Source organism: Rhincodon typus, chromosome 5, assembly GCF_021869965.1.
Source record: "Rhincodon typus isolate 14 chromosome 5, sRhiTyp1.1, whole genome shotgun sequence".
In the NCBI taxonomy this organism is placed as follows: domain Eukaryota; kingdom Metazoa; phylum Chordata; class Chondrichthyes; order Orectolobiformes; family Rhincodontidae; genus Rhincodon; species Rhincodon typus.
The window spans coordinates 111,301,073-111,318,293 of record NC_063336.1 but is presented as its reverse complement, the minus strand read 5'-3'; the positions used below and the strand labels follow the sequence as shown (position 1 = coordinate 111,318,293).

The following is a 17,221-nucleotide window of genomic DNA, read 5'->3' as shown; positions in this document are numbered from 1 at the left end:
CCGGGGCAATATCCACTGCACTCAAGCATTTCTTGATTTCTTGATATCGTGTGAAGAGAATTAAATTGGCTAAAGATTGATGTTGGGAATATCAAGAAAGCTGAAATGGGTCAGCCAGCAGACAATTCTGCTTGAAGATGGCGGAGACTGCTTCAGCTTTGTCTTTTGTTTTTACTTGTTGAACTCCACTAAGAATCATTGAGAATGAAGAAGTTTATGGATCCTCCTCCTCCTTTAAGTTTAATTCATCACCATCATTTGCAACAGGATGTGGCAGGGCTGCAGGGTTTGACCTAATCCATTGGTTATAAGATTGTTTAATTTAATGGAATCATAGAATCCCTACTGCGTGGAACCAGGCTATTCGGCCCATCGTGTCCACACTGACCCTCCAAATAGCGTCCCACCCAGATCTCCCCTCACCCTGCACCCTGTAACCCTGCATTTCCCATGGCTAATCCAACTGGCCTGCACGTCCCTGGACACTACAGGCAATTTAACATGGCCAATCCACCCAACCTGCACATCCTTAGACTGTGGGAGGAAACCCACGCAGTCACGGGGAGAATATGCAAGTTCCACACATACAGTCTCCCAAGAGTTTAATCTGTAGAAATCGACTCATAATGTTTCATGTGATTGTAGCCCTATGTTGTAGCTTAACCATTTTTAGACATGCTTGGTTCTATTTCTGATATGAGATCTTTGTGTCCATGAGCTATTTGCGGCCTCTGTTATGAACTGTTCATTTAAATAATGACTTGTATTCCAGTTATTTCTCAAGATTAATTAAAATTCTTCCAAAATGCAGAAAAGTTTGCAGAAAGCAGTGAACCTAAATACGATTGATAAAGTAACTAGTGTCTAAACACAACGTAAACTTTTCTCATTTATAATACATTGGTTAATATAAAACAATAAGCAACACTTGAGCTAACTTCGGAGACTCCAACAAATAAAAAGTCATCTTTTGCTGAACATATCTGATGCAACAGCCTTACTGTAACAGTCGAGTTAACACTGATTTTGTCCTTATCAGCTGCATGTCAACGCCAGTAATATTCAGCACAGTGGCTAAAAGGTTAGCAGGGACCTGGGGTTGATTCCCCCTCTGGTGACTATGTGGAGCTTGCACATTCTCTGTGTGTCTGCATGGGTTTCTTCCTGGTGCTCTGGTTTCCTCCCACAGTCCAAAGATGTGCAGATTACGGTGGATTGGGCATGGGAAATGTGGGGTTACGGGGATAGGGTACAGGATGGGTCTGGGTGGGATGATCTTTGGAGGGTCCGTGTGGAAGGGACGCGTCAAATGGCCTCCTTCCACACTGTATGAATTCTATGATTCTAATAGTCTGTCTTCAGCTGAAAGTTTTACTTTCTTTACAAAGCAACTGCATTGTATACTACAATGGATCTTGCTGTTATGTTTCCATACAGTGTTCCCACATCATGAGTTGCATTACTGTCATTTTTTAAATGGAGAATATCTAATCCTTTGCCACTACCCGATGCACACTCCTTAACACTGAGGAGTAGTCAGCAAAGTCCAATTAATTTCTTATGATTAGTTCACCCTTATTAACAACTTGATTGCGTTGTTACAGTAGTTTTCAGCTGTGTAATTGAGTCTTGTTTTGGTTTCAAACAAAATTAATTAATATCTATAAATGGTTGAAAGTTATAAGATGCTACTATTAATTTATAAACAGTGACATTAAAATTCCATGAGGAACCCAGTCTTCTACCATAGCTACAGGAGACTCGAAAATTTAACGTCCAGTTTAAGGATATCTTGATGATCTGCATTGAATTGTCACAAAGGGCCATAATCCCAAACTGTCATTCAAGGGCTACTCTTGAGAGTACAACAAAATACTGCGCAAATTAAGTAATTATGTAACCATGCAATCGGCCTTTGATTTCAAGCATGCCTGGCTGAATAGTTTTTGAGAGAAAGCTTGCATTTTCCCACAGGAAGAGAAACAACAAATTCACAACAGTGTGAAAAAGTCTGTTGAAGCTTAGTTTGCTAGAGTTCTTTCAATCGACCTGTATATGCTCAGAAAGCCGCACGTCCCAGTAATACTATAACAAAATACTACAGATGTTCCGAAGCTGGTAGATGCTGAAAATCCTCAGCAGGTCTGGCAGCATCTGTGGAGTGAGAAAGAGTTAACTTTCAGATCAACAACCTTTTGTTTGAAAAGGTTCTAAAGAAAGGCCAGCAGTCTGTAATATTAACACCATTTTTCCCTCCCAGCTGCCAGCTGCCTGACCTGCTGAGCAATTCCAGTATTTTAAAAGTTTATTTGTAATAATATTTGCCTGCTTTCACTCAGTGGTGGGACAGTGAGTGGAGCTAACCTTTGCCAATATTCCTTTTTTGGGGCAACCTGTATGAGAAGGATCATTGATACTTCAAGCAGCAGTGGAACCAAAGGCCAGATAAAATGGGAGGTGTGCAAATATTAACCCACAGGCCAGGATATGAGTGTTACTGATATGTGTAAAACCAGTTTTATTGTTTTCAGCTGGAAAAACGGTGCTTCTAAATACATAAAATAACAATAAAATCACAATAAAATTCAAGAACGACAATAGTTAAGTTATGGTTTGTTAATAATATGCAAACAGTTCCATATAACTTGAAATTGTAGTGAACAGACTGATAGCAATGCACAGGTGCAGCAATGTGCAATGTGACAGGAGCAATGTCACCAGATTGCACATTTCTGCAGAAAAAGCTCAGCTGCAAAGAAAAAGACCTTCTATTTTCCTTTATACAACGAGATTCCAAACAAAATTGATACAAGGACTAGATTGTGGAGTTTGCTTTTGTAGATAATTGCTCCATTAAGAGTAAATGGAACTCTACTCAGAAAGCAGTTCCTCATAAACCACAGAAAGCGGTTCCTCACAATTGGTATACACACTGCCCTTATCATAACCTGAGCAACAGGAACTAGCAATGTATGTTTTATGGTATATGTATGCAGTAAAGGGAAATCCTTATTGCTGCATAGATGGATCTGGATGGTCCAGAAGACTTCGAACTGAAAACTTTATAATTAATGTGCGTAATATGTTCAATATGTGAAGTGTGTAGCTAGAAAAGAAACCTTTCATAGCTGCTTCTAACACCCTTTCATGTGTGTTTTATTTTTCTTTCAGAGAAACAGCTAACAGCCAATAACTGCTTAGGAATACTAGCCATGGCAGAAGCTATGCAGTGTAATGAACTACACAACATGGCAAAAGCCTATGCACTGCAAAACTTTCCAGAAGTAACAACCCAAGATGAAGTTCTGAATGTCTCAAAGGACGATCTCATTGCATTTCTCTCCAATGACAACTTGAACACAAAGGCTGAAGAACTTGTTTACGAGGCTGTAATTAAATGGATTAAAAAGGATCCAATAAACAGAACACAGGTGTGTCTTTTGAATGAGAAAAATAGTTAATGGTTAATCGGAGCCACAGACATTATTGCCCCAGACAGAGAGCTGTTTCAGAAAAAGCAGTCCTGCAGTTCTAAGAATGCACCCTAAGAGATGTGTCATGTTATTGGTATAGCTTTCTTCCCTCAGCCAGCCTGAATTTTAATTCAAACTTACCTCTATGTGAGTATTTCCATATTGATTGCTGCTGAGATTTCCGATTTCTTTTTATTCGTTCATGAGATGTGGGCATCACTGGCTAGACCAGCATTTATTGCCTATCCATAATTGCCCCGAGGGCAGTTTAGAGTCAACCACATTGCTGTGGTACTGGAGTCACATGTGGGCCAGACCTGGTAAGAATGGCAGTTTCCTTCCTTAAAGGCCGTTAGTGAACCAGATGGGTTTTTCCGACAATCAACAATGGATTCATGATCATCAATCCCTGATATTTATTGAGTTCAAATTCCACCATCTGCCATGGTGGGACCCGAACTCAGGTCCCCAGCACATTATCTGGATCTCTGAATTAACACTTCAACAATAATACCTCTAGGCCATTGCCTCCCCTTGTAACCTCATGATTGGCTCCATATCTCACAGCTGCCATCCTTACTTGGATAGTGGTCCTGTACTTGGCCAATTCAAAGATCCTACTGTTGGCAAGTGTGGGCTCAAGACCCACACTTCATCCCAATTGCAGAGTTATAATGCTAACGGTAGAATCCAGACCAATGTCCCTTGCTGGGGACAGTTGTAGTGATGTGAGATGTCTAGTTTTTTTTTTCTTATTCAGATTCTGAAATATCTTGCAAAGGTCCTTGCTTAAAATGGGAACTTATCAGAACTGGAGTTTCCCAGGATTGTATCTAAGGCCCAACCATCCTCAGCTGCTTCAACAATTTCCTTCCCTTCATCATTCCTTCCGACGTGGGAATGCTCACTCATGTTTGTACAATGCTGAGCACCTTTCAAACCATAGAATCATAAAATTTTACAGTGCAGATGTAGGCTTTTCCACTATAGTAATGATATGTTGAATTTGTGCTATATTACCATATTTAAAATTGCTTTGAAATCAAATTTGCTTTTGGACAAAACACTCATTGTGTTATCGTTTTTTTTTTCATTAATTTAGAAGAAATGCTGCTGGTGCTTGATGAGATGTTTTTATGACCAATTAGATAAACCATATTCATTTGCAGAGCATAGTACCTTTTGCACAGCCTTAATAGAGGTTAATTGTTCTAATTTCAGAACACAATGATTGTTTGCTTGTGAGATTTATTTTCAGTTCCGGCATTAGCTATCTTTATTGTCTCTGTAAGCAAGAATTAACCATTTTCCAGAGGCTGCAAGACCCAGACAATACCCAGACTTGGACTGATAGGTGGCAAGTGATTTTCAGACCACACAAGGGCCAGGCACTGACCATCTCTAAGTCAAGAGAATCTAACCATCTCACCATGATATTCAGTGGCAGTGCCATTGCTAAAGAACCTACTACCAGCATCCTGGACAGTTGTTGTTTGCCAGATACTTAGCTGGATCAATCATATAGTAACAAGAGGCTTAGGATTCTGTGGCAAGTCAGGAATGTGATGAAATAATCTCTACTGTCTTGATTCTTGCGGCTCCAACAACATTCAGAAAGCTAACGCCATCCAGGACAAGGTGGCCCAGTCGATCAGCACCTCATCCGCTACCTTAAACGTTCAATCCCTTCATCACTGATGCACAGGACAAGCAGTGTATACCATGTAGAAGAATGAGAGGAACACATGCCACTCACCGTCCTAACTTGGAACTCTATTATTGTTCCTTCACTGTTGCTGGGGCAAATCCCTAAAACTCCCTTCTGAATAGCACTGTGTGTCTACCTAAAACGGATAGACTGTTGCAGTTTAGGCAAGTGGCTTGCTAGTGACAGGTTTTCCCTGTTTGAGTATGAAGTGTCGTTTTATTGATCCATGCAATGTGTTAGAAAGTGTTCATTAAAAATTCATCACATGGGTTAAATTATATATATATATATATATATATATAAAAAATGCTGTTCACAGCTGAACTGGAGATTGACATTTATTGCATGCAGTTACTCATTTTAAACTTGGATATCCATTATTGAAATGGATATGGCCTCTTCGCTGCCAGTAGCCCTAAAGACCTGTTTATTTTGTCACTCTGTTGTATTTGCACTTACCTCCAGATGGCAATCTAGTAGAGTTTTCCACATTGAGAGTATTCGGCCCTTAGTCACACTTTTCAATCACAGAAGCCTGTCACATGCCAATTAATCACATGATAAATTTCCATATCCTGACCACTGATTTTGAATCAACTTTGTCTCAAGTAACAAAGATCAACAGTAGCTATGTTTTATTATTTTCACAAAATTGACCTTTTCAGAGTGTCTTTGAATTATTATGACATAAATTACTCAACAGCATGTATTCTCCCCAGTCAACACCAAAACTAACCGAACCTAAATAATTTCTTCAGCCAGTAGTAATTGTTAGCTTAGCCGGATATTCTCTGTTCCCATCACACAGTTTTCACTCACACCAGGATGCACTGCCTTGTCCACCCTACCATCCTTTTCCCTCTCCCCTCTGAAATAATTCCACAGAGGTCGGTATCCCATCACCAAGCCACCCTTTATTTACGCGTAGAATCCTTGACACTGGTCTGGATTCATCAGATCCACTCTCAGAGTGAGCGGAACCTCTGACATTCCTGTTTATGTCTGTCAGCCAGGGCTCCCTGATTGGACCAGGTTAACAACCCCAATCAGGGAACTCATATTCTACGACATCCACCTGGCTGACCTCATTATAATCACTGCACCTTCCTTTTCTTTCTCCCTTCTTTTTCCCTCTCCTTTTCTTCCCTCGTCTCTTTCTTGTCTCCCCTTCCTCTCCTGCTCAACCTGCCTCCTCTTTCCTCTCCTCCGCGTCATTCCTCTATACCTTCCTCCTGTCTGGCCTCCTCTCCACCTTGCTGTCTACTCCATCTATTCCCCTCCTGTATCTCATCTCCCCTCTGCCACTCTGTTTCATTCTTCCTCACCATCCCTCCCATTCTTCTCCAACTGCTTCCCCTCCCCTCCCATTCCTGCCTTCTCTTCCTCGCCCATCCTTTATCCCTCCAACAGTCTCTCTCTTTCACCTCACCTCTGATCCACCTTCTCCTCCCTTCCCTTCATATAGGTTTACATTCGTGAAACATTCCCATTCCCCACCCTGATTTTACCCTGCCTTTCAGTCTTCTACTTTTTCCCCTGACCTTGCTACTCCCCACGTCCCTTTTCCCTGCTCCTTTCACATCCTTAATCCAATTTAAAATCACTTGCACTTTACTCCAGTTATTTTCTGTCTATTAACCCTCTGCTTGACCTGATTCACCCTCAACTCCCCATTTGGACTAGTCTAAATATAATTAAATTAAAGTTTCTTACTGCTTATTTATCAACTGTTTATTTACCAAGTTCTTCCAGTGTTCACCGAGTGCACTGATAGTTATTTTGTGGGTTAATGTCTAATGAATATTCAATCAGTTAATCATAGCAAAAGCAGTTTCATGCTACTTTTCTCGAGGTGATTATTCATCCCTGTACAAGCCAATAAGATGAAATATGTCCACACATAAAGTTTAGCTGTTTCTTAAGTAGTTTCTTAAGCAATACCAATGAATGGAGTTCTACCCTTCCCGTCTTGTGTAAACTCTAATTGATTTTTGTTTCCCATTAACATTCAAGTACAGATGGTCTTTCACACGTTACCAGAAGTATACTGCCCACAGAAGATAACCTTTAATATCTAACTATTCCAGATTCAAGTCAATAGCTGGCTACCATTAGTGGGTGACACAGAGGAATTTACAAGTAAACAAAGTAATACAGTGAAGTGTAGTGGTTTAAATTGTTATCAAAGTGAAAATAAAGTAAAGAAAATGACGCTTCATAGATAGAGTGGTTTACTGGGTCAGAGAACTATAGATGTTATGAAAGGCCATTCAGCCCATACCATACTAGCCTATACACCGTTTTCACTTCATAAATTGTTACCTTCCTCTCCTTAAAATATTTGTCTGACGTTTCTGTTTAAAAAAAACATGTACTCTACCTCAACCTCCACTGCTGCTAAAGTGCTTCACGCTCCTGCAATATCAATGTTGAAATGCATTTGACCTATTTTCTAAATTCATCTTTCTGTTTCATTGACCCCACCACCCCTCCCCTCAGCCAAATAAAACAGTGTCTTCCCATTGGACGTGCTCAAAATTCATAAACCTCCATTTAAATCTTTTCTGAAATAGTTCTGATACCTCCAGTCTCTCTTTTTAAAATGTGTCTGTGCTGCACGGGTGATGCAGGAAAGCAGTTCTAGAGTTGCACTTGAGAAGGTGGTGAACCTCTTGAATGACTGCAAGCTTTGTTATAACATTCCTGTAGCGGAAGAGGGGGAGCACCACTACAGACCTCCTGCCATGCTCAGACTGTATTGGGAGTGGGGAGCAGGGGCAGTGCCAAGTGTCCAGGCTGATTGGCTGGTGAATCGAAATGCCTCCTTCTAGGCTCCCTGAGTGGCAGCTTTCGAAGACAGGACTTGCCCACCAACAAGGGGAGAGTTTGTACCTTGACCAAGCTAACAGCCAAATTAATAGATATTAAATGGCTGTGGGATGAGCCAGCTTGACTGGGGGCAGGGTCACCCTTAATCTTTACACTAGGAGTTGTGTTGAAGGCCTCGATCCAACTACCTGTCTTGGTTTGTAAACCTTAATACCCATACCTAACAGTCCATCAATTTCAGTTTTGACATTTTCGATCAATCTTTCCTCCGTATCTTTTTCGGGAAGAGAGACTAGATTTCCACTGCCCTCTGTGTGAAGAGTTGGTTCCTGAATTGTTATTTTAAGGTTGTGCCTCTTGTCTTGGACTCCCCCAACAGAGAAGGTTGTTTCTCCCTATCATATTATATCATTTAATTATATTAAATTCCTGAATAACATCATTTCTTGTTCTTCTATACTTAGTTCAACACAAGCCTAGTCTGTGCAATATTCCCGTATAACTTAACCCTTTGTATCCCGGTGAATCTGCACCAACTGCAATAGCAATGAGAAATCTTTGACAACATTTCAATGGATGTATCTAACATCACTGTAGTTGAACAGATTGGCCAGGAAATCTAAGACAACAAGGTGCAGGGCTGGATGAACACAGCAGGCCAAGCAGCATCATAGGAGCAGAGAGCTATCCGAGATAGTAGGAACTGCAGATGCTGGAGAATCCGAGACAACAAGGTGCAGGGCTGGATGAACACAGCAGGCCAAGCAGCATCATAGGAGCAGAGAGCTATCAGAGATAGTAGGAACTGCAGATGCTGGAGAATCTGCCAGGAAATCTGCTGGCTTTGGTATACAGATCATCAATACTTTTCTTACCACTGTAGTTTTCCCAGTTTGAGATGACATTGGAAATCTATGCTTTAAATACTCTGCATTGACCTGCTGTCTTAATGTCCATTCTGATTTAATTTATTATTGTCACTTATACCGAGAGACAGTGAAAAGTATTGTTTTCTGTGCTAACCAGACAAATCATACCTTACATATTTCAGGGTAATAGAATAGAATGCAGAATATAGAGTTACAGCTACAGAGAAGTGCAGAGAAAGATCAAATTTGATATATGAGAGGTCGATTCATAAGTTTGATAACAGCGGGGAAGAAGCTGTTCTTAAATCTGTTGGTACGTGTTTTCAAACATTTGTATCTTCTGCCTGACGGAAGAGGGTGGAAGCGGGTATAACCGAGGTGGAAGGAGCCTTTGAGTGTGTTCCTGTAATGGGTCAGTCATTTAATATGGTGAGAGACACAAATCCGCAGAACATATGCTTCATCATTTGTCTGAGGCCTTGTGTTTGCATATGTTCAGTTGAGTATAACACATTGTTTCCACACAAATAATATAATGGAAACTGGCTGGTATTTTAAATCTAAACAAACTTGAGGTTAATCTCCTTCCCAACGTGTAGCTTCCCCACAGTATCAGACTTGTGGTTGTAGGCTTTTATTTCCTTCACTGATTTCTGCTTGACAACAGAATGCATTTTCTTTTCAGCATTTGTCTGAGCTGCTAGCTGTGGTCCGCTTGCCTTTTATTCATCCAAGCTATCTGTTAAATGTGGTTGACAATGAGGAATTGATCAAGTCTTCAGAGGCTTGCCGAGACTTGGTAAATGAAGCAAAACGCTATCACATGCTGCCGCATGCTCGACAGGAAATGCAGACTCCTCGGACACGGCCAAGGTTATCTGCAGGTAGGACTTTAGCCAACGAGGATTTCGGCTGAGCCTTTAGAACATGCAGAAGTGTTTTATTGTGGCCAAGGTTGTACGAGGTTCAAAGGATAACCTTTAGAATGACAGATAATTGGGAGCACATTAAAATGTTTCCTTTTGCTCATCTGTGGAAACTTATGTTTTCAGTCTGACCCAGTTCTCAGTGTTATACTTACTGGGCTTCTCAGAGATTGCCTGTTGACAAGCAAGTAACTGACAGGAACTTCCCACCCCCTTATATATCTCGGCTAGGTTAAAGTCAATGAACTCCATGATTATGACCCTGAAGTTCTAGAGTCCGTTTTCATTCAAGTTAGCAAACACAAAACTACATACAGCTTGAACTAAATATCATTTAGCAAGTGAGCTTTTTTTAAGAAAAGCATACACATCAGACTTTTTGCAACAGTTTGAGTGTATTACACAGGTGAGATAAGTGGTGTTGGAGGCTGAACTATAACTGGCATCTGATATTCGAAAGATTTTTTTTTAAGGCAGCACATTGTGACTTAGAGCTAAGTACTGTGCAGCTACGAACAGTGTTATGGACCAGACCTGATCCCCCCCCCCACCACCCCTTAACAATAATAAACACAGTAACTATTATTACTTAACTGTTCCAATGTAGTAACATCCATAAACACACCCTTGGAAAAAAGGCAAATTTCAGAAAAACGATTTTGCCTCACATGCACTCCAGCAGCCAGGAAGCGAGCCCCCAACTTTTGGCTCTAATCAAGAGAGGGAAAAATAGCTTCCACTTCTTCAGGACCCCAACAGCATCTGCCAGATCTAAAAGCTAAAAAAAACACCTAGAAATCCTGGTCTGTGAGAGCTGGTCACACCCATCCAGGCTGCTTCTATTGTTCCAACTTTAAAAAAATGCGAAGGCCTCACAAGTTGTTTGTGTTACAACAGTCAGCTCAACACCTCTCATTCAACCTCTTGCTTAAAAGAAACCAGGACAAAATACACCTCTTAAAGCCAGAGCATTGTCGCAACAGAAAGTCAGTTCAACCTGGCTGATGAGGAATTCTGTGAGATATGTCCATTCATCAAAATAGGAGGCACTCTTTGAAATTTCTTCCCTGAAGTTGATGGAATTTAGTGGGGGGGCTGAGACTTTACCCAAATAAGTAAGTGAAGTATTTATTTATAAGTGCACAGTAAACAGCTAAAATAAGCAGTTCCTCAGCCACTTTGAGCTCAGTCCTTTCACGGTATCTCTGATGTTAACCAGTAAGCACATAAGATGTTAGTCTAAAGTAAAGACAGACCTCAAGAATAAATGGAAATCATGTTGCTGTTGGATTAATAGCAGACCCAATAGCATTTTAGCCAGCGCTGAAGCAGCAAAATGAAGAAGGTTAACAGCTGTGTGTGGAATAAAGGAAGCCTCCGAGTGCATCAAAAACTTGCCCAAGGCGAGTTGCATCTTCTGCTCCTCCAGAATGCTTTCCCCACTACTGTACCCTTTCCCTCTCCCCATGTCCCCATCCACCAAACCTCTTTGAGATCCTCCTGAAACACTGTCTCTGCCCAGAAACCACGAGCAACCCAAGGGCGACCTGATCCTCCCTGCCAGTAGCTCCAAGTTGAAAGTGTCCACTGGCATTTAGATGAGAACCAGCAGCTAAAGGCTGCACAGTTTTATGGTCCCTCAATGAGAAGGCAAATTAACTTACTCTAGAACAAAAAACAAAGTTGCTGGAAAAGCTCAGCAGGTCTGGCAGCATCTGTGAAGGAAAAGACAGAGTTAACGTTTCGGGTCCGGTGACCCTTACTCTAGATGTTTCTCAATGGAAAGCTGTTCTGAGTTACGGTTGACTCGTGCAATAAAGCATGTAACTTCTTAAAAATCAAGCATGTGTTTAGTTTTTTTTCCTACCATAATGCCACGTTGTCTCTCCTTCCTACTCTCTTTTGCAAAGCTTTTTCATCTGCGATGAGGTTAACCCTAACACTAACTGTGTTACAAACCATACCCAATCCACATGGAATCTACTCTCAGGTCACTGACGTTATTGATCGGGACCCATCTGGAAAGTCCTTAGAAAAGACTTGAATTGACTGGTCTCTAAATTTTTTGGTTTTGCTTCCAAATCTTTTGTAAATTATTGTAACTTCAGTGAAAACTGTTTCAGTAAGGGCAGAGGAAATGCTAGGAATTACTACATCTGTATGAACAACATATGATTTAGATCCCCCTGCCTCAATCTCATTAGCATAGAGATGAGTTAAACCTGGTTGTAGAGTCATAGTCTTAGAGTCATACAGCACGGAAGCAGACACTTTAGTTCAACCAGTTCATATAACCCCAAACTAAACCAGTCCCACCTGCCTGCTCCTGGCCCATATCCCTCCAAACCTTTCCTATTCATATACTTATCTATGTGTCTTTTAATCATTGTAAATGTGCCCACATCCACCACTTCCTCAGGAAGTTCATTCTACATGCAAACCAGCCTCTGTGTAAAAATTTGTACCTCATGTGTTTTTTAAATCTCTCTTCGCACCTTAAAAATGATATCCCTAGTCTTGAAATCCCCCATTCTAGGGAAAAGGCAACTACCATTAACCCTATCTATACCCCTCATGATTTTATAAACCTCTATAAGGTCACCTCTCAACCCCCTATGCTCCAGTGAAAAAAAGTTCCAGTTTATCCAGCCTTTCTTTTTAACTCAAACCTTCCAAAACCAGCAACATCCTGATAAATGTCTTCTGAACACTCTGAAGCTTAGTAATATCCTTCTTGTAACTGGGTGACCAGAACTAGACACAGTACTCCAGTAGAGGCCTCACCAACGTCCTTAAAGTCAAACTGGCTTAGATCAATTAGCTGAGTGCCTGATGTGACTGTCTTGGTTAACCACTGGATATCCCTGCTAAGATATTAAGGGAAATTCACCTTGTTCCTTTTTTCTGTTCTGGTTCATGTCAACATCTTTCAGGAGTGCTGTAGCACAACCATCTTTGTACCAACTTAAATAGCAAATTACTGTGACTGCTTTTCAATTTCTATTTACATCCCTCTCAAAATAAAAGTCCATTTTCACTTAACAATCCCTCCTCCATCATCATAGCAGTTGTTTTCCTGCAGATCACAACTGTTAAATGACCTGAGTGTAGACTTTCACATTCTCTGTAAAGGCTGCAGTTTCACTGTTTAAATAAGAACAAGGTGACAGAAAGGAATAAGATGTTTTTAAACTCTGATAATAGTTCAAAGTTGATTTGAAGAAATGTGCAGTACAGCTCAGCCAATGGAGTGAAATGGAAGATCCTGGGTTTGATTCCTAGTCAACACTGACCTGATTCTCACAAGGAAATGTTATTGCAGCTGTATTCAGTGTCCCTGGGATAGAGAAGAACTGTGCAAAATTGTTAGTTGAATGAAAGTGAGTTGGAGTACAAGGCCCTCTGTACCATGGTCAATGGGCTGACAAGAGTATGTGTTAAAAGTTGTATTTAAGAACAGCCACTTGGTATATCACGAAACCAGTTTCTGTTGATTCCTGTTTAAGGAGAAGGGGAAGGACAAAGATTAGTCAGGTTTTGTGGGGAGTTGGAGAACGACAGTCTGTGGGGACTACATTTAATTTCACAGTAACAAATTGAAACGTAGGCTAAATTGAGCGTAAAGTAAGATTCTGTGTTCAGAGGAATAAGAAATAATGGAAAAATTGTATCCGTACTGGTGAAACGAGAAGTGTAATGAGAGGTGTTAAGTCACCGTAGAGGTTTAATTCCTTTGTATAAACTGCTGTCATTAGTAGTTTGTCATCAATTGAGTTATAAAAGCTTTAAGGCCTACCATTCCAAAATCCTCCAAATGAAGCTATGTAGTAAGAGATATAGAGGGTTCTTTTCCCCAGTTGGTGACTCTCAGGTGCAAGTATTTGTGTTGTGTTCATCTCCCAACTTTAAACAAATATTAAATCATTTAAATGAACTGGCTTAGCACCTATTTAAATAAAGTACGTGGATATGAGCATTTATACATAGGTTTTGCTGATCAGAAAACTGTTACGATCCACATAGAGACCAGTAACCTTTATAAAGGTATTTGAAAGGATCAAATAATATTTCAAGAATTTTTCTCTAACAAACAAACAAAAGCAACTTTCTCTAGGAGGCAGCTTATAGTTTAAGTTACCGCCAAGAAATTGCCCATTTAGTTTTTAACACAACTAAAACTCCTTCACCTCTGATGAAAAGTCATCTAGACTCGAAACATTAGCTTGCTCCCCCTCCATGGATGCTGTCTGACCTGCTGTGATCTCCAGCTTTTTTTGTTTTCAGTACAGATTCCAGCATCTGCAGCAATTTGCTCCTAAAAACTCCTTAGAATCCCTACAATGTGTCAGCCCAACAAGTCCATTCTGACCCTCAGAGCATCCCACCCAGACCCATCCCTATAACCCATCTAATCTACACATCCCTGAACACTATGGGCAATTTAGCACTGCCAATCCACCTAACCTGCACATCTTAACCCACGCAGACACGGGGAGAATGTGCAAACTCCACACAGACAGTCGCCTGAGGGTGGAATCGAACCTGGGCCTGTGGCACTGTGAGGCAGTAGTGCTAACCACTGAGCTGCCCCTTCTACTTGTTATGCTTCCATATACACTAAGTAAACACTTCATTCTCCAGAACCCAGTTCAAAGTTACTGTCAGCTCCCCATGGCTTAAATCCTCTTTCCTTTCCCAACCAGGTAACTTTTGATCCTAGAACATTTTTGCATTAAAAGGGTCACATTACATGCTTACTTGCATTATAGGGAGATGTCTGTTCCTAACCCAAGCTTGGCAAATGTTCTAGCCTTCCCTAATTCTTCCATAACTTCGGCTCCACAAACTCAGTGTAAGTTCCTACTAGCACTTTGCATGGTGACCAACAGAGTCAGAGTGCTCTCTGGTCTAGCATATGCCTGGCTGCCTCTGAATTCCTGCTGTCTCTCAGATTCTTATAGAGTTATTCAGTGATACAGCTAGAAGAGTATAACCAAATATCACAATGGTTTCCCATTGATTTTCCTTCTCCAAAACACTTCTCCATGGTAAGATGAATCACATAGGGTTGCATCCAGATAGGAATGCTACTGAGCCATTTTCTAGACCCCCAACTCCATTCTATCATGGAATCAAACAAGCAGTTTAAAAGTAGACTCATTTATAAAGCCTGATATTCATAACATCTCCCTGTGAGACTTGGAGACTAACAATCTGTCCAATCTGTACAATTACTTCTGTAAATGACTATAGGTGTCAATATCTAGCGCTTTCTCTGACTAAGTCAATTTGAAGCCCCTTGACTGCATAACCAACAAGACTTACCAACAAGACAAAGGAATTAAACCTCTACGGTGACTTAACACCTCACATTACACTTCTCGTTTCACCAGTACGGATACAATTTTTCCATTATTTCTTATTCCTCTGAACGTTTGGAACAGGTCTCATGATCCAAATCACTGTTCCATTTTGCCTTAACTTAAACAAACAATAAACATTGTATTCATAACAAAAAAAATACCCTGTGATTTTTTTTTTAACCTGCCTGAAAATAGTGAACTGTTGATTCACAATGTAATTGTGAACTCAAGGAATTCTCCATCTTCAAGCAAGATTGCTTTGTTTTGAATCCATCTTATTTCTGTAATTGTATATTGTTTTTAAGGTGTGGCTGAAGTGATTGTCCTGGTCGGTGGTCGCCAAATGATCGGAATGAGCCAACGTGATCTCACAGCCGTCAGCTGCTTTAACCCCCAGAACAACAAATGGTACCCATTAGCCAGTCTACCGTTCTATGACAGGGAATTTTTCAGTGTTGTCAGTGCAGGTGACAACATCTATTTGTCCGGTAAATTTTTGTTTAATACCTCATGTCCTATTTGTGTTCCTAATTCATGTGTTTGTCTTGCATGAGTATCTTTGCCCACATGGAATCAATATTCTACAAGCTTGCAGACAAAACTGTAGATCTGGGACAATACAATTCAGCTCATTAGCCTTCAAGTTTGACTTCTAAGTAAGGAATAGCACAAGACTGAACCTTTGGGACTTCTTACAACAGGAGTTCACATAAACCTAACATTAAATGGTTAAGTAATTTTTGAATTGCCTGGGGGAAAAAAGGCAAATCAATTCCAAAATGTCAGTGCAATAGACTGTGGTTGAACTGTGAAAATTGCATCTTCTTCTGAAGTTCATTCGACCTAAAGATTTTCCTGTTTGTTTTTTTTTAAATGGAAGCCTGTGTGTAAAGAGCAGGGAAGTGGAAGTAATTGGATAGCTCTTTAAAATTGCTGGCAAAGGTATGATGGGTCAAATGGCTACCATTGTGTTATAAGTTTCTACAAAAAAGCTTATCAGCAGAAGTAGTTGTATGTTGAATGAGGAACAACACACTGGATGATTCAGCTACAGGTAGGTGAACCCACAACTTCCTTCTTAGTTTCTAATTCCCAAGGCAAACATTAACCCATCCAAGTGCTGTTGTCTTGTTCAGTCCTTTGAGGATCTGTGATGTTTAGTAGTGTTCCAGCTGGTGTAGAGATAAGGTTTTTCCATGCCCAGAACATTCTGTTGCAAATAGGGAGGCACCATGGATGATTGCCTTTCGGACAAATTGCTGCCTGAAAATTTTCTCTCCCTGTGCCCTCTTTCTGCATTCGATAAGAGCCCATTTTTGTAGAATGCTTGACTATGTTTTATTTGGTTACAGTAGATGTAGTACCTTGGGCGTTGACATTAGATAATTAAATGCTTGCCTTCATTGCTCAGACCTTTGAGTATAGGAGTTGAAATGTTATGTTGAGATTGTACAGGACGTTGGTGAGGCCTTTTCAGGGCAGTTTATTCTTTACATAGAGAGTGGTTCATTTGTGGAATGAACTTCCAGAGGAAGTGGTGGATGTGGATATAGTTACAACATTTAAAAGACATTTAGATAAGTACATCTATAAGAAATAATTTGAGGGATATGGGCCGTGCGCAGACAGATGGGACTAGTTTAGTTTGCGATTATGGTCGGCATAGACTGGTTGGACCGAAAGGTCTGTTTCCATGTTATATGACTCTATAAGTCTTCAGGTTGCTCTCAACTTAATACAAATCAGCATTCTTTTATCTATTTATTGTAGCAAAAATAATGTACAAACTATTCTCTTCAATTTCAATCAATACACACAAACAGTATTCCCTTTAATTCTCGAGACAAGAAGGTGCAGGGCTGGATGAACACAGCAGGCCAAGCAGCATCATAGGAGCAGAAAGGCTGACGTTTTGGGCCTAGACCCTTCATCAGAAAAGGGGGAGGGGAAGGGGGTTTTGAAATAAATAGGGAGAGAGTGGGAGGCGGATAGAAGAGGGATAGAGGAGAGGATAGGTGGAGAGGAAACAAACAGGTCGAAGAGGCGGGGATGG

At 40.6% G+C, this 17,221-nt stretch overlaps 1 protein-coding gene across 1 annotated transcript in view; it reads left to right on the top strand.

Moving 5' to 3' along the window:
• LOC109929715 (kelch-like protein 29) overlaps positions 1-17,221 on the top strand; it is a 222,210-nt gene that overhangs the window by 146,892 nt on the left and 58,097 nt on the right. The window contains exons 7-9 of the mRNA XM_048597121.1: positions 3,172-3,431; positions 9,565-9,763; positions 15,474-15,656. Coding sequence (XP_048453078.1) covers positions 3,172-3,431; positions 9,565-9,763; positions 15,474-15,656 — 642 coding nt within the window. The remainder of the gene's footprint in view (positions 1-3,171; positions 3,432-9,564; positions 9,764-15,473; positions 15,657-17,221) is intronic.